Source organism: Colossoma macropomum, unplaced genomic scaffold (assembly GCF_904425465.1).
Source record: "Colossoma macropomum unplaced genomic scaffold, Colossoma_macropomum, whole genome shotgun sequence".
NCBI lineage: Eukaryota > Metazoa > Chordata > Actinopteri > Characiformes > Serrasalmidae > Colossoma > Colossoma macropomum.
In genome coordinates this window covers 14,605,105-14,622,173 of record NW_023494809.1, presented here as the reverse complement: position 1 = coordinate 14,622,173, position 17,069 = coordinate 14,605,105, and the positions used below count along the sequence as shown (strand labels likewise).

The 17,069-nt window shown below is 43.5% G+C and overlaps 1 protein-coding gene across 1 annotated transcript in view; it reads right to left on the bottom strand.

Moving 5' to 3' along the window:
* The window catches only part of LOC118798890 (nebulette-like), a 203,600-nt gene that overhangs the window by 91,066 nt on the left and 95,465 nt on the right, over positions 1 to 17,069 (bottom strand). Inside the window, exon 11 of the mRNA XM_036558502.1 lies at positions 958 to 1,068. Within this exon, the coding sequence (XP_036414395.1) occupies positions 958 to 1,068 (111 nt within the window). The remainder of the gene's footprint in view (positions 1 to 957; positions 1,069 to 17,069) is intronic.

Here is a 17,069-nt window from a genome sequence, read left to right as displayed (position 1 = left end):
TATATGTTTATATCAAAGCTTAAACTACTTATAAATGCTGTGGCAGATGCCAACAAGGGCCGCAAGGAGCGCTGAGAGACTGGCACTCGAACCCCCTAGTGCTGCAGAGAGCAGCGAAAACCCAGTGGCAAACACAAGCGTTGCCAAGAGCGCAGTGTCAAGTCCACCGACAGGAGGCAAGGACAATGCCAAGACTTTGGCGCCACTTCCACAAGCACTATTGAGAGCCATGGAAAGCAACAAGTGCCTGGCAATCAACCAGCAAGCGCTGCCTCCTTGCACTGCCATTGAACTACACCAGGCATTTAACAGTTTCCTCGTGTTGTGGTCAGAGTTGGTCAAAATGGTGAAAAATGTTCATGTGTTGCAGCGTTAGCTTAGCACTACTGACATACTATTAGATATCACAAAAAGGCGCTAGAGAAATTTGCATTATTACAGAGATGTTTTTAGTTTTGACATTTATGGCCTGAACTGAAAGACCAGATGTTTGCCACTGGTAGAAGTGAAACTTGAAGCCTTTCCATTGTTGTCGCAGTTGTGTAACTGTTAAAACTCACGGGAAGTCCTGTCATCACTACATGACTGCCAGAGAACCCTACCTACTGTCACGAACACGGATGTGTGATGGGAAATGGTCACAGATACTGGACCAGGGTGCAAATAATTCTGGATTTGGATTGTTAACCGCACCATGCCATACTGTACTGCCTGGAGGAAAAATTTTATTAAATAAAAATGATAAAGGCAAAGAGAAAACTATTCATTCCTGTACTGGAGGGAATAGAAACATTATAATACATGCATCACACATTCATATCAATACTACAGGGGCTGAACTACAGATTAGATTAGATTTTCACTATCCTATATTATAGAGATATAGCACTGATGCCAGCTTATCACAGCAGTACAGAGGAAAAGGTATGTGTCTTAAACAATTGAAAAAGCAATTACACTGCTCTGCTGCCTGTTGACCTCCATGGCGTGGTCCACCTCTGGCAGTGTTTTCATGTAAGCGTAGATAGATTTCCCTTTCTCTGCACTGTAGTTTCCCTTGTATAGTTTCTAGAGCAAAGCATACACAGGCAAGAATATTGCAAGTATAGCCTTCTACATGTCACTACATGCTGCACTCACATTCACTTGAGGGAGCATGGTCTTGACATATTCCATTAGTAAAGAGCAGCATTTTGCAATCTTTCTTTGCTTGCCAGTTTAATAGGCAACACCTACTTTCAGGCACATAGAACATTCCAAATGTTATGTGACTGTGGTATGTATAAATGAAAGTATAAATCATTGACATTTACCCAAATTTCTCCCCAATGAAGCCATAGTGAAACCCACCTGTTAGCAAATTCTGTCTGTATCACACAATCCTACCAAACTGGGAGGGTGAGGACTAGCACATACTTCCTCCAAAACATGTGAAGTCAGCCAGTGCATTTTCTCAAACTGCCACTAATGAAATGCCATGGAAAGCTCAATGTGCTTGGAGAAAAATATATAATGAAAGTTGTTGTCCCAGGAGTCGTGTCACTAGTGTTACCGTGTAACAAAAAATTGCAAAATTAAATATTTTGAAATAAAAAATCACACTCCCTTCCTGTCGTGGCGGAAGGGCTTGTGTGGTCTAGGGATCTTCAGAGCCAAGTCGTCGGGAGCAACATGCTCCTGGTAGGGTCTCCCAGGGCGAACAGGTCTGGAGTGAAGACCCAGACTAACTCAATCCAAAAACCTCCATGAAAAACGGACACAGAAGATTGTGTACCCTGCCCGGGAGAGGGTCACCGGGACCTACCCCTGGAGCCAGGCCTGGGGGTAGCATCCCTCGGCGAGCGCCTGGTGGCTGGGCAGCCCACGTAACCCGGCTGGGCTCAGCCCGAAGAGGCAACGTGGGGGGACCATGTGGGCCCACCCACCGTCCAGCATAGGGGAGTGGTGCAGTGCCGTACAGGCAGTGGGAGATTGCAGGGGGGCCCTTGGTGGCCTAGGCCCCTACGGCAGAAACTGGCTCTTGGTACGTGGAATGTAACCTTACTTGGGGGGAAGGAGCCGGAGCTTGTGCGGGAGGTTGAGAGGTACCAATTAGATATAGTTGGGCTCACCTCCACCCACAGTATCGGCTCTGGAACCAAACTCCTGGATAGGGGTTGGTCCCTCTCCTACTCCGGAGTTGCACAAGGTGAGAGGCGCCGGGCGGGTGTGGGGATACTCACGAGTCCCCGGCTGGCGGCAGTGCAGTTGGAGTTTGTCCCGGGGGACGAGAGGGTCGCCTCAATGCGTATTAAAATCGCAGAGAGGAAAACTCTGACTGTTGTGTGTGCTTATGGAGCAAGTGGGCGGGGTTCTGGAAAGGGTCCCGCCTACAGACTCCATAGTCTTACTGGGAGACTTCAATGCTCATGTTGGCAATGACTGGGAGACCTGGAGAGGCGTGATTGGGAAGAACGGCCTGCCCGATCTAAACCCGAATGGTGAATTGTTATTGGACTTCTGTGCCAGGCATGGATTGTCCATAACGAACACCAAGTTCGAACACAAGGATGTTTATAAGTGTACATGGTACCAGAGCTCCTTGGGTCAAAGGTCAATGATTGACTTTGTTGTCGTTTCATCTGACTTGGGACCATATGTTCTGGACACTCGGGTGAAGACAGGTGCTGAGCTGTCAACTGATCACCATCTGGTGGTGAGTTGGATCAGAAGGCAGGGAAGACTGAGGGTTAGACCCGGTAGGCCCAAGCGACTAGTGAGGGTGTACTGGGAACGACTGTCGGAGGCCCCTGTTCGGAATGATTTTAACTCCCACCTCCGGGAGAGCTTTTCTCATGTCCCGGAGGAGGTAGGGGACATAGAGTCTGAATGGACCCTGTTCAAAACCTCCATTGTGGAAGCTGCCAGGCATAGCTGTGGCCAAAAGCTTGTTGGTGCCTGTCATGGCGGTAACCCAAGAACCCCCTGGTGGACACCGGTGGTGAGGGAGGCCGTCAAGCTGAAGAAAGAGGCCTTTAGGGACTGGATGGCCCAAAGGACTCCCGATTCAGCAGATAGGTACCGACAGGCATAAAAGGTGGCAGCTGCAACGGTGGCAGAAGCAAAATCCAGGGCGTGGGAGGAGTTTGGTGAGGCCATGGAAAAAGACTTTCGGTTGGCCTCAAGGAGGTTCTGGACGACTGTCCGGCAACTCAGGAGCGGTCGGGGTGGCTGCGCCCAGGCTGTATTCAGCAGGGGTGGAGAAACTCTGACTTCAATTGAGGATATTGTCGGCCGGTGGAAAGAGCACTTTGAGGAACTCCTTAATCTGGGAGACATGCCTCCCTCACGGGAGTCAGGGCCAGAGGCCTCTGGTGTGTCAAGCTCCATTTCCCTGGTGGAGGTCACTGAGGTAGTTGGCAAGCTCTTCAGTGGCAAGGCACCGGGGGTGGATGAGATTCGTCCGGAGATGCTTAAGGCTCTGGATATTGTGGGACTGTCGTGGCTGACATGCCTCTGCAATAGTGCATGGACCTCGGGAACAGTACCCTTGGACTGGCAGACCGGGGTGGTGGTCCCTATTTTCAAGAAAGGGGACTGGAGGGTGTGTGCCAACTATCGGGGTATCACACTGCTCAGCCTCCCTGGGAAAGTCTATGCCAAGGTGCTGGAAAGGAGACTTCGATCGATGGTTGAACCTCAGATTGAGGAGGAACAATGCAGATTCCATCCTGGCCGTGGAACAATGGACCAGCTTTTCACCCTCTCACAGATTGTTGAGGGGGCATGGGAGTTTGCCAACCCAGTCTACATGTGTTTTGTGGATTTGGAGAAGGCTTACGACCGTGTTCCCCGAGATATCTTGTGGGGGGTCCTCCGGGAGTATGGGGTGCTGGGGTTACTACTCCGGGCCATTCAATCTCTGTACGCCCGGAGTGAGAGCTGTTTTCATATACTCGGCATTAAGTCGGACTCTTTCAGTGTTAGTGTTGGACTCCGCCAGGGTTGTGCCCTGTCTCCACTCCTGTTTGTGATATTCATGGACAGGGTGTCAAGACGTAGCCGGGGTCAGGAGGGCATTATGTGTGGAGGCCGGAGGGTGGCGTCTCTGCTATTTGCAGATGATGTTGTTCTTTTGGCTGGATCACATGGATGCCTCCAGCGCGCACTGGAGCGGTTTGCAGCTGAGTGTGAAGCGGTTGGTATGCGGATCAGCACCTCCAAGTCTGAGTCCATGGTCTTAGCCCAGAAAAGGATGGTATGCCCACTCCAGGTAAGGGGAAAGGACTTGCCCCAGGTGGAGGAGTTTAAGTATCTCGGGGTCTTGTTCACGAGTGATGGGAAGAAGGATCGTGAGATCGACCGCAGGCTGGGACAAGCGGCAGCAGCAATGCAGTCGCTGTACCGGACTGTAGTGATGAAGAGGGAGCTGAGCCGTAAGGCGAAGCTCTCTGTTTACCGATCGGTCTACATCCCAACCCTCACCTATGGTCATGAGCTGTGGGTAATGACCAAAAGAATGAGATCGCGAATACAAGCGGCGGCAATGAGCTTTCTTCACAGGGTGGCGGGCTACACTCTATTTGATAGGGTGAGGAGCTCTGCCATCCAGGAGGAGCTTGGAGTAGACCCGCTACTCCTCCGCATTGAGAGGAGCCAGCTGAGGTGGTTCGGGCATCTGACCTGGATGCCCCCTGGACGCCTCCCGGTGGGGGTGTACCAGGCACGGCCTACCGGAATAAGACCCCGGGGTCGTCCTAGGGCCTGCTGGAGGGATTATATCTCCAAGTTGGCCTGGGAGCGGCTTGGGGTCCCCGGGAATGAGCTGGAGGAAGTTGCGGGGGACAGGGTCATCTGGGATTCTCTGCTCTCCCAACTGCTACCGCGACCCTATCTGGACTAAGTGGTTAACGATGATGATGATGATGAAAAATCACACTGATGACATCAATTGACTTCCTTTTACCTATCTAGGATCTATGAAGAAAAGCACAAGTCCACTGTGTCTTTCAGTTAGTAGAAATTTTCTCATTTAGCTCATGATTTCCTATGAAGCTTTTAGTTGACGTCACTGGTGTGACCTACTTTATTCTTAGGTAACTGTGAAAAAATTTAATACAAACGGATTAAATTACATATTTTAGTGGAAATTTCATGATTGACAACAAGTGCTTTGATACTCTGTAACAGCCATTTAGTTAAATGCATTTTTCATGAAAAATGTCACTGGTGTTACTGTCACTGATGTTACTTTTCTTATGTGTAACAACAGTGACAATCAGTAACACCAATGACTCCTATGCATACATAAATGTTATTCAAAGCTGTTCATTGAGTTCCTTTGCATAAAATACAACACAGACATCATGATTATAATTTTCTTTATCACTGTTAATGCTCTTTTGGTCAGTAATGGCTAAATGAAATGAAGCTGAGAAGCAGCAACTTTACAAACAGCACAGGGATGCTGATCCTGAACGCAGAGCAGAATACTTGCAGAAGGAAACAGGGCTATGCCAGAGACACTGACAAAAAAGAGGAAGGGAATAAATGATTTAAGTGAAAGGAAGAAGAGAGCTGAACATACGATAGGATATAATCTCTATTTTCAGTTGTTGTTAGGATCCGTGCTGCCACATTTTGTATGAGTTGTAAGGGATGTATAATTTTCTTAGGATGTCCAGTAAGAAGTCATTACAGTGATCAACTCTGTTTGTAACAAATGCATGAAAAGTTTCTCTGCGTTGCTCTGAGACAGAAAAGGCCAAACTTTAGTGATATTTCTCACATGCTAAAAAGCTGCTTTACTGTTTGTGTTTACATGTGGGATAAAACAGAGCTCGGAGTCTAAGGTCACACCCAGGTTTCGTACTTCAGGTTTTGTATATGAAGCTAAAGAACCAAGTTTCTCATAAAGCATTTTTAGTACCAAATCTGTTTGTTTGTGATATAATTGTAGAGAAACAAAGGCCCTAAAACTGAACCTTGAGGGACTCCACAAGAAATGTTACATTTTTTGATGAATGATTTCATCAAAATGAACTACAAGATAGTATTCAAGATAGTGTATCTTGTGGTCAACAGTACCAAAAGCTGCACTGTCACGCATCGGGAAGATTCGGACTTCATTTCCCAGCATGCATGCGGAGATCACGTGTCAAAACAACTTCCCTCGGACTCGGAAACCGAAACGGACTCCATTGCCCACGATCCTTCAGGAGATCACGACATCAGATGATCGCACGTGCACCTATCAGCGCTCCCGATCGCCAGAATACTAATGTTGTGTACCTGTGTATCTTGTCATATGACCATATTAGTTTAGTATATAAGCCCGGGCTTTAGATGTAGACATTGTGAGGTATTGTTTATTCCAAAAACTTACTGAGTGTTATATTCTGATTGTCTTTGCCTGTTATGACCTGTTCTTTGTTTCCCTGACCTTGATTTTTGTTTAACCCCTTTGTACTGCTGCCTATCGTTTGTGGATCTGTGTTTTTGACCTTTTGGCTTGTTTTTTGACCACGATTTTTGCTTATTCCCTTTGTTCTCGTCTGCCTGGTATTATTATCACGATTGTGATCTGGCTGGCTTTTTGGATTTGTCCCACGCCTGTTTTCTGACCACGGCTTTGCCTGACGATAATAAAACGGCTGTTGTACCTTTTATTCTGTTGACTCGTCACATGCACTAATATCCAAAAAGACCAGAATAGAAGGATTTTGTGCATCAGCGCTGAGCCTAGGGTCGTTCACAACATGAACCAATGCTGTCTCAGTACTATGGTTAGAATAAAAACGTGATTGAAACTTTGTATATAACTTATTTGATATTAGATAAAAACTTAATTCTCTAAAAAAAAAAAAAACAATTTGCTAAGATTTTATTTTTAAAAAGGAAGGTTTGAAATTGATCTAACCATAAAATGAAAAATGGGGACCGTTCCACTTTACTCACCTTATTAATCATCACCTTGTAACATAGCATGACATAAAATAGTAGTGGAGAAGTGTAGTTTAGACAATGTACTTTGTTGGACAGGTTTAGCTGTTTTCTAATAAAGTTATGTATTTTTAAACTGTTGTTTATGATCTATGTCTTTTTTCTCTGTGCTGTCATTAAGTATCAATGATAACCTTTGATTTTATGCCAAATGTAACAATTTAGTCTCACTTTAATTAGATTTGGGAGATCTTTGGTCTTATGTATGTCACTGGTCTTTCCTTGTGTCACTGGTGTTACTGTGTGTTTTTTTTTTGGTCATGTTAAAGTGTCACATTTGAAAAGATAATAATTTTATATTAATTGACTTTTGCTACAATCAAAAGTTTAGATTTAAGGCATTTTATCATTACTTGTTTATAACTGTTTTTTCAAATATTTTCCCTGTTATTGCAAATATAATTTTGCAAATTAGATTATAATAATATAATCTTTAAATACATGCACAAAAAAAAGTAAAAAATCATTAAGCTGTCGTGTATGGGTATTTGTACAGCTAATAAGTTATGTAATAACATAGTCTAAATGTTAGAAAAAGAAATACATTTTAAGACATCTTGCCACTCCAAAAGTGGACGTTTCTGTAGAATGACCCTTTTACCTTTTTAAGCCTTGTTTTAAGTGCTAAATTTTATTCGCCTGAGCACTTGCACTGACTACCCTAAACTATGGACTACGGACTGCTAATTACATTACAAGTTGTTTTTGGGCCATGCCTCTCCTCAGCTCTTCAGCTGGATATGGTGTCGTTGCACGGCTGAGCCAGAAGATTTGTGAACATGAAGAAAGAATTGCTCTACCAGATCAAAGATGATGAGGATCTCCTCGACTTCGTGCTGGCTACAACTCAGGCAATCAGCACCGGGAAGGCAGTCTTCCCCGAGCAGCTGCAATGGCTGTCCTCGACGAGAATAACTGGGAGGTGTGCTGGGAGGTGTAAACTCAGATCTTGAGTTTTAAAAACAGAAAAGGTTTAGGCATAATTCATCTTAACGTTAGAAGCCTTAAAAGGATAAAATGGATCAACTTAAAGTCCTGATTGCACAATCTGATCTAACAGACTTGGCTTAGACAATCTGTAAGTGATGAAGATGTGGCCTTAAATAATTAAATTTTTTATAAAAGAGACAGAGAATCAAAAGGAGGCGGAGTAGCTATTTATCTAAGAGTAAATATACAAGCCATCTTATTAACTGCAGAAAAATACTTCAAATCTTAAGGATCCCACCAAATCTACCCTGGTAGACTTAACTCTGTCCAATAAAATGGAAAAAAAATACTGCCTCAGAATCTTTGACCTTGGCATTAGTGACCACTGCCCCATCGTATGCATAAGAAACAGTTGCAAGAACAAAACAGGCTCTTGGATGGTGGTTAGAAGAAATTTGTAACATTTTAATGAACAAGCTTTTTATCTGACTTAGCAATGAGTGAAATTCACTTTACACTAAAAATGCTAAAGATGTTGACATAGCATTAAACCATTTTAGCAAATAATATCTGACAGTACGGTAAACATGCCCCCACAAAAACTAAAGAATAAGAGACAGATCAAGTCCCTGGTTTACTAGTGAAGTTTCTTCATTTTTCTAGAAATAAAGCTTGGGCCATTGCCAGATGCACGAGGGAGAGAGACCACTGGCTTATGTTCAGCCACTGGCTTATTTTCAGTCAACTGAGAAATGAATGTACCTCTGCAGTTAGAAAGGCCAAATCAGATTATTATCTCGGCCTGACTACCAGCTCTACAAACACTCAAACTTTTGGAAAACTCTAAAATCCTAAAAAAAAATATCTGATTAGAAGGAACTCTGTAGAGTTTTTAACACACATTTTGCTGAACCTGTTCACATTTTTGAAAATACTGTTTCAAATCTTCTGTTAGGTATCAACTCCACTGTTACCCAGAGCTATGGTCTGCGCATGTGCAAGGCTGGTGCCATTTTTGACTAAACAGGTTGCATGTTTCGCGTGTTTGTGTTTGCTCGTTCACTGATTGTTATTTTTTGCTCTTTCATCTTGTTATTAATCTTTCAAGTTACTTTCTTTAACTGAATATTTATTTTGTAACTTGTTTCTTTACCCTTACAGTGTTGTTTTTTGTTTTCAACTAACCTTCATTTCTTTGTTTGTACGGTGACAACATGGCGGCCACCACTGAACGCAAACTCTGGACACAGAGCAGGGAGCTGCAGCAGCTGGATCAGCAGATCAGGGCTCTCCTGAAGTGGCAGACTGAGCTCCACGAGCAGAAAACCCTTTTGGAAACAGCCCGGGACACGCTGTACACGGCAGTTTCAGGGTCAAGCCAAGTGCCGACTTCTACTCCACCTGATGGAGCGCTACTATCACGGTTAACACTGGGATTGCCCATCTTCACGCCCGCACCGGAGCAGGGTTGGGAATGCCAGCGTGGTTGGGGGAAGAGAAGGTTTTCACCAATTCCTCCCCTGCTGGATTTCACCTCCAGTAACCAGTTTGAAGCCCTCAGCTTGCCGCCTGATTCAATGCCTTGGAGAGAGAATCAGGAGAGTGTTGTTATAATTGGAGACTCTGTAGCGAGACATCTTAAAGTAGCTTGCTCTGGAAGTAATTCTGCTGTCTGTTGTTTTCCAGACACCCAGGTGTTGGATATTTCCAAGCGGTTTCCTGCGGCTCTGAGCAAACATGGGGACGTCGGCACCATGGTAATTCACGCTGGGGTGAATGACATCTCATCCCGTCAGAGCGAAGTCCTCAAGGAGCATTTCAGATTACTTCTAGACACCATTAAGAAGAGAACCAAAGCCAGGATCGTCATCTCGGGACCGCTCCCCACCTACCGGAGAGGAAGCGAGGTGTTCAGCAGGCTTTATGCGCTGCACTGCTGGCTCCAAGGCTGCTTCTATAATGTTCCCAACAAGCCTCCTACATCAGTAATGACATCTTTCTCTGTTATCAGTTATCAGGAGCTTACAGCTGTTGTAAACAAACTTTGCCCACATGTGATTTTGACCCTGTTCCAACTTCATTCCTTAAGATGGTTTTTGTGTTCACAATGATGTTTTATCTATTGTAAATTGTTCTCTGTCAACAGGTGTTTTTCCAGATGCTTTTAAAACTGCCCTGGTGAAGCCTCTGCTGAAAAAGAGTAGCATGGATCCTTCTATATTAAATAATTTTAGACCAATTTCAAACCTACCTTTTCTAAGGAAAGTCTCAGAAAATGTAACTAAATGCGTATCTAATATCAAACAATTATATGAGAAGTTTCAGTCAGGTTTTCCTTCTAAAAATAGTACAGAGAAGATCAAGACTCTGTAGACAGACTAACTAGCTGTGTGTCAGATATTTCTCCCTGGATGTCACAATGTTCCACAATTAAATCATGAAAAAACTGAAATATTGATCGTTGGTACAGAAACTCAGAGAAAAATTATTTATGAGAAACTTGGTTCTTTGGCTTCATATACCAAACCTGAAGTACGAAACCTGGGTGTGATCTTAGACTCAGAGCTCTGTTTTATCCCACATGTAAATGCAGTCACTAAAGCAGCTTTCTATCATTTGAGAAATATCACTAAAGTTCGGCCTTTTCTCTCTCAGAGCGATGCAGAGAAACTTGTTCATGCATTTGTTACAAGCAGACTTGATTACTGCAATGCTCTTCTTACTGGACTTCCTAAGAAAATTATACATCCCTTACAACTCGTACAAAATGCGGCAGCACGCATCCTAACAAAAACAAAAAAGAGAGGTCACATCACTCTCATTTTAAAAAACTGCACTGGCCACCTGTATCGTTTAGGATAGATTTTAAAGTTCTGCTCCTAATTTTAAAGCTCAAAATGACCTAGCACCTGCTTACATCACAGAGTGTCTGTCTGTTTATGTTCCAGCACGTAATCTAAGATCTGCAGATAGTGGCCTTCTACAAATACCGTCTGTAAAATACTTAAAACATGGAGAGGCCCCTTTCAGTTATTATGCTTTTTATTACAGTCAAGTTCAGTGCTCACTTTTAAGAAGCATCTAAAAATATATCTCTTTAACTTAGCATTTAATTAAAACTCTATGTCTTGTGGTGTTCATCTTCTAATTTGATCTGTTTCATTTTCTCCTGATACTAAATAAATACTCATGATTTCTTGTATAACTGTTTTATCACCTGTCTGTAAAGCGCTTTGAGCTGCCACCGGCATGAAAAGTACTATATAAATAATTATTATTATTATTATTCACTTCAGCCCTTCTCTCCAAACATAGTAGCTAAATCTCTTACTACTATTAATCTACGAAAGACTACTGGTGAAGATGGGAACCATGGGCTGGACTCTTACTTCCTGCATCTAGCAGCCCCAGTTATTTTAGAACACAACATATATTTTTAATGTTTCTGTCATATCATGCAGAATGTATGAAAAAGTTGGTTGGCCCTCACTAACAGCACGGTGGGAAACACATTTTTCCATTTATTTATTATTATTCATATTCTTATTCTTGTTTTAATTATGATTATTTTATTATTATTATTTCAGTCATTTTAAGCTTCCTTTTTTGATCTTATCCTCCTTTTGTTTTATTTATCTTCTGATTTTATTAACTTTTACATTTTAGTTACACTTTAATTATTGTTTATTTTTTACTGTTTATGTATTTTTTATTAAGGTTTCTTTTTTATACTTATCTGATTTAAGCCATTTTTATTATTAAATTTACTTTTATTATTTGGTGTGTTCTTACACATTATCAATCCCCTTTTCCTGTATCAACTGGGCAACACTGTAAATGAGGGTCACCCTCTATGTTCTCCGAGATTAAATAAAGGTTGATTGATAAGCCATACTGGTCACCCCTCTGCCTCCAAACTGTCTCACAGACCCCAAAACCTATGCTTGCAACAAAATTATTTACAGATCCTATTAGTTTCAAACACAGAAAAGGCATAGGCATAATTTACTTAAATATTAGGAGTCTTCTTCAGCAAAATACACTGGATAACCTGAAAATTTTTATTTCACAAGCTGATCAGTATATCGTAGCTCTGATTGAGTCCTGGTTAAAACAAATGTGTCATTGTGTTATTCAAATAAAAGTCTTAATTCATTATCTAAAGATAATTGTTTTGAACTTTTAGCCCTAAAGGTGTGCACAGGACACAATAATAGTTTTGTAGTAACTGGGATTTATAGACCTCCTTCCGCACCCTCTCATGCTGTAGTTGATTTAGCTGACTTTTAAAGCCATACATCAACTCAGAAATGCTGATCCTAGGTGATTCCAATCTGAACTGGTTAACTAATGCGTTCGATCACTTGAAGGAAGCGTGTGGAAATCTGTCGCTAATGCAACTAATTACAGAACCAACATGACCTAACTTGCATGACCCCAACAGGTCAACATCAATAGATTTAATTTTATCCAACAACAAACTAGCACAGTACAAAGTAATTAACTACAAGGCTTAAACAAAGAAACAAAGAGCAAACAAAACACAAGGTAGGGAAAGAACCACTACATCAGACAAAGTGACAAGTAGACCAGACCAACACTGACTGAAACAAAGGGCTAAATAAAGGTTACAACAAATGGGGAACACCTGGGACAGGGAGGAGACCGATGACAGACAGGTGAGGATACTAATAGGGAAGGTGGGGGAAAGGGCGGAGCACAAGAACCAAACACAAACACATGGCAGGAAGCACATGGCTACAAAACAGAGCAAGTAACAGACACAGGAACAAGGGGAAACCGTGACAGAACCCCCCTCCTAATGCGCAGCTCCCGAGGCGCGAATAACAACTCATCTGACATGGGAGCTGGGTAGGAGGAGGGACCAGAAAGACATGAAATGTGACCAAACAGGAGACTAGAGAGGAAACAGGACACCAGACTGGGAGCTTCAACTAAACTGGGCATGGGACTGGACAAGGGACTGTATAACAAACAGGGACAGAAACTATGAGAGTAACAGGGACAGATGGAAATCTAGAAATGGATACAAAAACGGTAACGTTAACAGGCACAAACATTCTAACAGAAATGGGAACAGAAACAAAACGTGGGGTAAAACATTGTCTGGACACAGGAGAAAACATAGACTGAAAGTTCTTAGGTTAGCCTGGGCGCGGGAACAGGAACAGGAGCTGCCCGGGGCACATAAACTCTGGAAGCCGGCACTGGAACACGCCGGAGAGCCGGCACAGGAACACGCCGGAGAGCCGGCACATGACACACAGGGGTAAGTAGATCAGGAGACACAGAGACTATGGGCAGGTCTGGAAATTCAGAGGCTGATGCGACGGCCTCGGAAGGCAGGCTGGCCTGCTGTGACGGCCTCGGAAAGCAGATGGGCCTGCTGCGACGGCCTTGGAAGGCAGGCGGGCCTGCTGTGACGGCCTCGGAGGCAGGCTGGTCAGGGGAAGCGGTGGAGAAAGCAGACATGGGCTGTTCCTGGGGTGCAGAAGCAGCAGTAAGCTCAGCAGCCACAGACAGTTCCGGTGCTACTGGACTGGCTGTACCCTCAGTGCCCTTATGCCCACGGCGTTTGCGCTTCCGCATCCAGGATGGTGGAGATGTGGGCCAAGAGCAAGGTGGCCCTCTCACCCCCACCAGAGAGAAACGGCTGAAGCTGGCGAAGCAAACGGTAACCCTCCTGAAGCCTAAGTGTATTCTCCTCAATGAGCTTCTTTTGTACTTTGAACAAGCTCACTATATCCATTTTGAACAGTCTGGTCTTCTGTCATGTATGGAATGAGCAAGGAAGCTGGACATAAGTGCGAGCAGACTTTAATAACCAAAACAAATTAGCACAGTACAAAGTAACAAACTACAAGGCTTAAACACAAAGAGCAAACAAAACACAAGGTAGGGAAAGAACCACTATATCAGACAAAGTTGACAAGTAGACCAGACCAACACTGATTGTAACAAAGGGCTAGATAAAGGTTACAACAAATGGGGAACACCTGGGACAGGGAGGAGACAGACTACAGACAGGTGAGGATACTAATAGGGAAGGCGGGGAAAGGGGCAGAGCACAAGAACCAAAACAAAAACAGAAAGCACATGGCTACAAAACAGAGCAAGTAACAGACACAGGAACAAGGGGAAACCGTGGCACTCCCTTGGCCACAGGTGTATAAAACCAAGCACCTAGGCATGCAGACAGCTTCTACAAACATTTGTGAAAGAATGGGCTGCTCTTAGGAGCTCAGTGAATTCCAGCGGGGTACCGTGATAGGATGCCACCTGTGCAACAGGTCCAGTCGTGAAATTTTCTTGCTACTAAATATTCCATAGTCAACTGTCAGTGATATTATAACGTGGAAGCGACTGGGAATGACAGCAACTCAGCCACGAAGTGGTAGGCCACGTAAAATGACAGAGCGGATGCTGAGGCGCATAGTGCGCAGAGGTCGATTACTTTCTGCAGAGTCAATCACTATAGACCTCCAAACTGCATGTGGCCTTCAGATTAGCTCAAGAACAGTGCGTAGAGAGCTTAATGAAATGGGTTTCCATGGCTGAGCAGCTGCATCCAAGCCTTACGTTACCAAGCGCAATGCAAAGTGTCGAATGCAGTGGTGTAAAGCATGCCACCACTGGACTCTAAAGTAGTGGAGACGTGTTCTCTGGAGTGAAGAATCACGTTTCTCCGTCTGGCAATCCAATGGACGAGTCTGGGTTTGGTGGTTGCCAGGAGACCGGTACTTGTCTGACTACATTGTGCCAAGTGTAAAGTTTGGTGGAGGGGGGATTATGGGGTGGGGTTGTTTTTCAGGAGTTGGGTTCAGCCCCTTAGTTCCAGTGAAAGGAACTCATAATGCTTCAGCATACCAAGAGATTTTGGACAATTTCATGCTCCCAACTTTGTGGGAACAGTTTGGGGATGGCCCCTTCCTGTTCCAACATGACTGCGCACCAGTGCACAAAGCAAGGTCCATAAAGACATGGATGAGCAAGTTTGGTGTGGAAGAACCTGACTGGCCTGCACAGAGTCCTGACCTCAACCCGATAGAACACCTTTGGGATGAATTAGAGCGGAGACTGCGAGCCAGGCCTTCTCGTCCAACATCAGTGTCTGACCTCGCAAATGCGTTTCTGGAACAATGGTCAAAAATTCCCATAAACACACTCCTAAACCTTGTGGAAAGCCTTCCCAGAAGAGTTGAAGCTGTTATAGCTGCAAAGGGTGGGACAACATCATATTAAACCCTATGGTTTTAGAATGGGATGTCACTCAAGTTCATATGTGTGTGAAGGCATTATAGTGTAGATCAAATCCCTGGTTCAATTCTAAAATATATTCCTTGTTCAATACAAAAAATAAAGCATAGGACCTTGCAGGAAGAAATGGTGACAGAGAAAAATGGCTTACTTTCAGGCAGCTAAGAAATAAATGTACTTCCTGCATCAAAAAAGCTAAAGCTGAATGGTGACAGATAAATTCACAGATAAATAAACTTTTAAACACCATATGTATATGCTTACGTGTAAAAAGAGGCAAAACATTTGGTTTCATGTATCAAAAAAAAGCATGTTCCCCAATGCACACAAGGAAAAAGTTGAAGCAACACTATTGTCTGCCCTCGATTATGGTGATGTAATACACAGAAATGCATCTACAACTACTCCAAAATCTTTAGACTCTGTAGACTACTCTGTTTTAATAGTCATTACTGGAGACCCATTGCTGTATACATGTGAAAAGTTTGGCTGGTCATCTCTGTCCGATTCCTCCACTGACACGGATGATCTAAACACCATCGAAATACAGGTCAGTGTACTGGCATACATCAATAAAAAAATTAGATATACTAGGAATACTGCATCAGGACGTGGAAGACCTACGAACTAGTTTAGAATTTTCTCAAGAACAGATAAACGACCTCAAACGAAACAACGAAGAACTCCAGAACTCTGTGGCGTTACTCACCTCGCTAGTCGAGCTCATCAAAAAGGAAAACAAAGAAATGAAAGAAACTATTCTTGACATTCAAACTCGAAATATGCGAGACAATCTCATCTTTTCCGGAATACTTGAAAACGAAATGGATAATCCAGAACTATTAATTAAAGACTTTATGCAGACGAAATTGAAACTGCCGACTGAAACCGTGAAAAACATCTCCTTCCACCGTGTACACCGTCTCTGAGCCCGCTCACAAAATCGACCCAGACCAATAATCGCTAAATTCGAACACTATAAACAGAAAGAGCTTGTAAAAAGCAAAGGAAGAGAACTAAAAGGAACAACTTTTGGTATCAATGACCAATTTCCTCGCCAATGACCAATTTCCTAAATGAGCGACGCAAGCTGTTATATCCGCTTATGAAGGAACTCTCTGGCAAACGCGTCTCACTAGTTGTGGACAAATTATATATTAATGGCCAGCTTTTCAGAGACTCACAGATCACACCGTGGCTTCTCTGAAACAAGAAGGATTATGGAAAAGAAGGGGGAAAGACTGATTCGATCCAGCAACCAACATATATGAAATGCACCTCTATGCGTTTGTTGCCTCTTTTCTCTCTCTCTCGTCAGTACAATGCGCTAACCCAAGTTTACAGCCCATTTAAACCCGTGCGTGTGCGTGCGCACGCACACACACACACACACACACACACACACATCCATGACCAACCTACTCTGTTTTTTGTGTCTGTTCCTGAATGTAGTCTCTGTACCTGTCTGTCCTGTCTCTGTTGCTTGTTGTAAATATAACCTCCCCATCTGTAGGTATTGTTACTACATGCCAGTTCAACGTAATATGGCACCTCAACAATCATGGTACTATCCCTGAAAATAATCTCGTGGAATATAAGAGGAATCAGCTCCCCTGTCAAAAGAACAAAAGTGTTAAACCATCTCAATAGTTTAAAATCTGACATATGTTTTATTCAGGAAACCCACCTTACAGAGGCAGAGTCTCGAAAATTAACGGCTAAATGGATTGGCCAGGCTTATCACTCTGTATATAATTCAAAAAAACGTGGCACTTCCATCCTGATCAGGAAGAACATACCATTCATAAGTACCTCTGTACTGAACGACCCAGAGGGCCGTTACATTATTATTCATGGCACTATTGGGAAAGATAAATTAA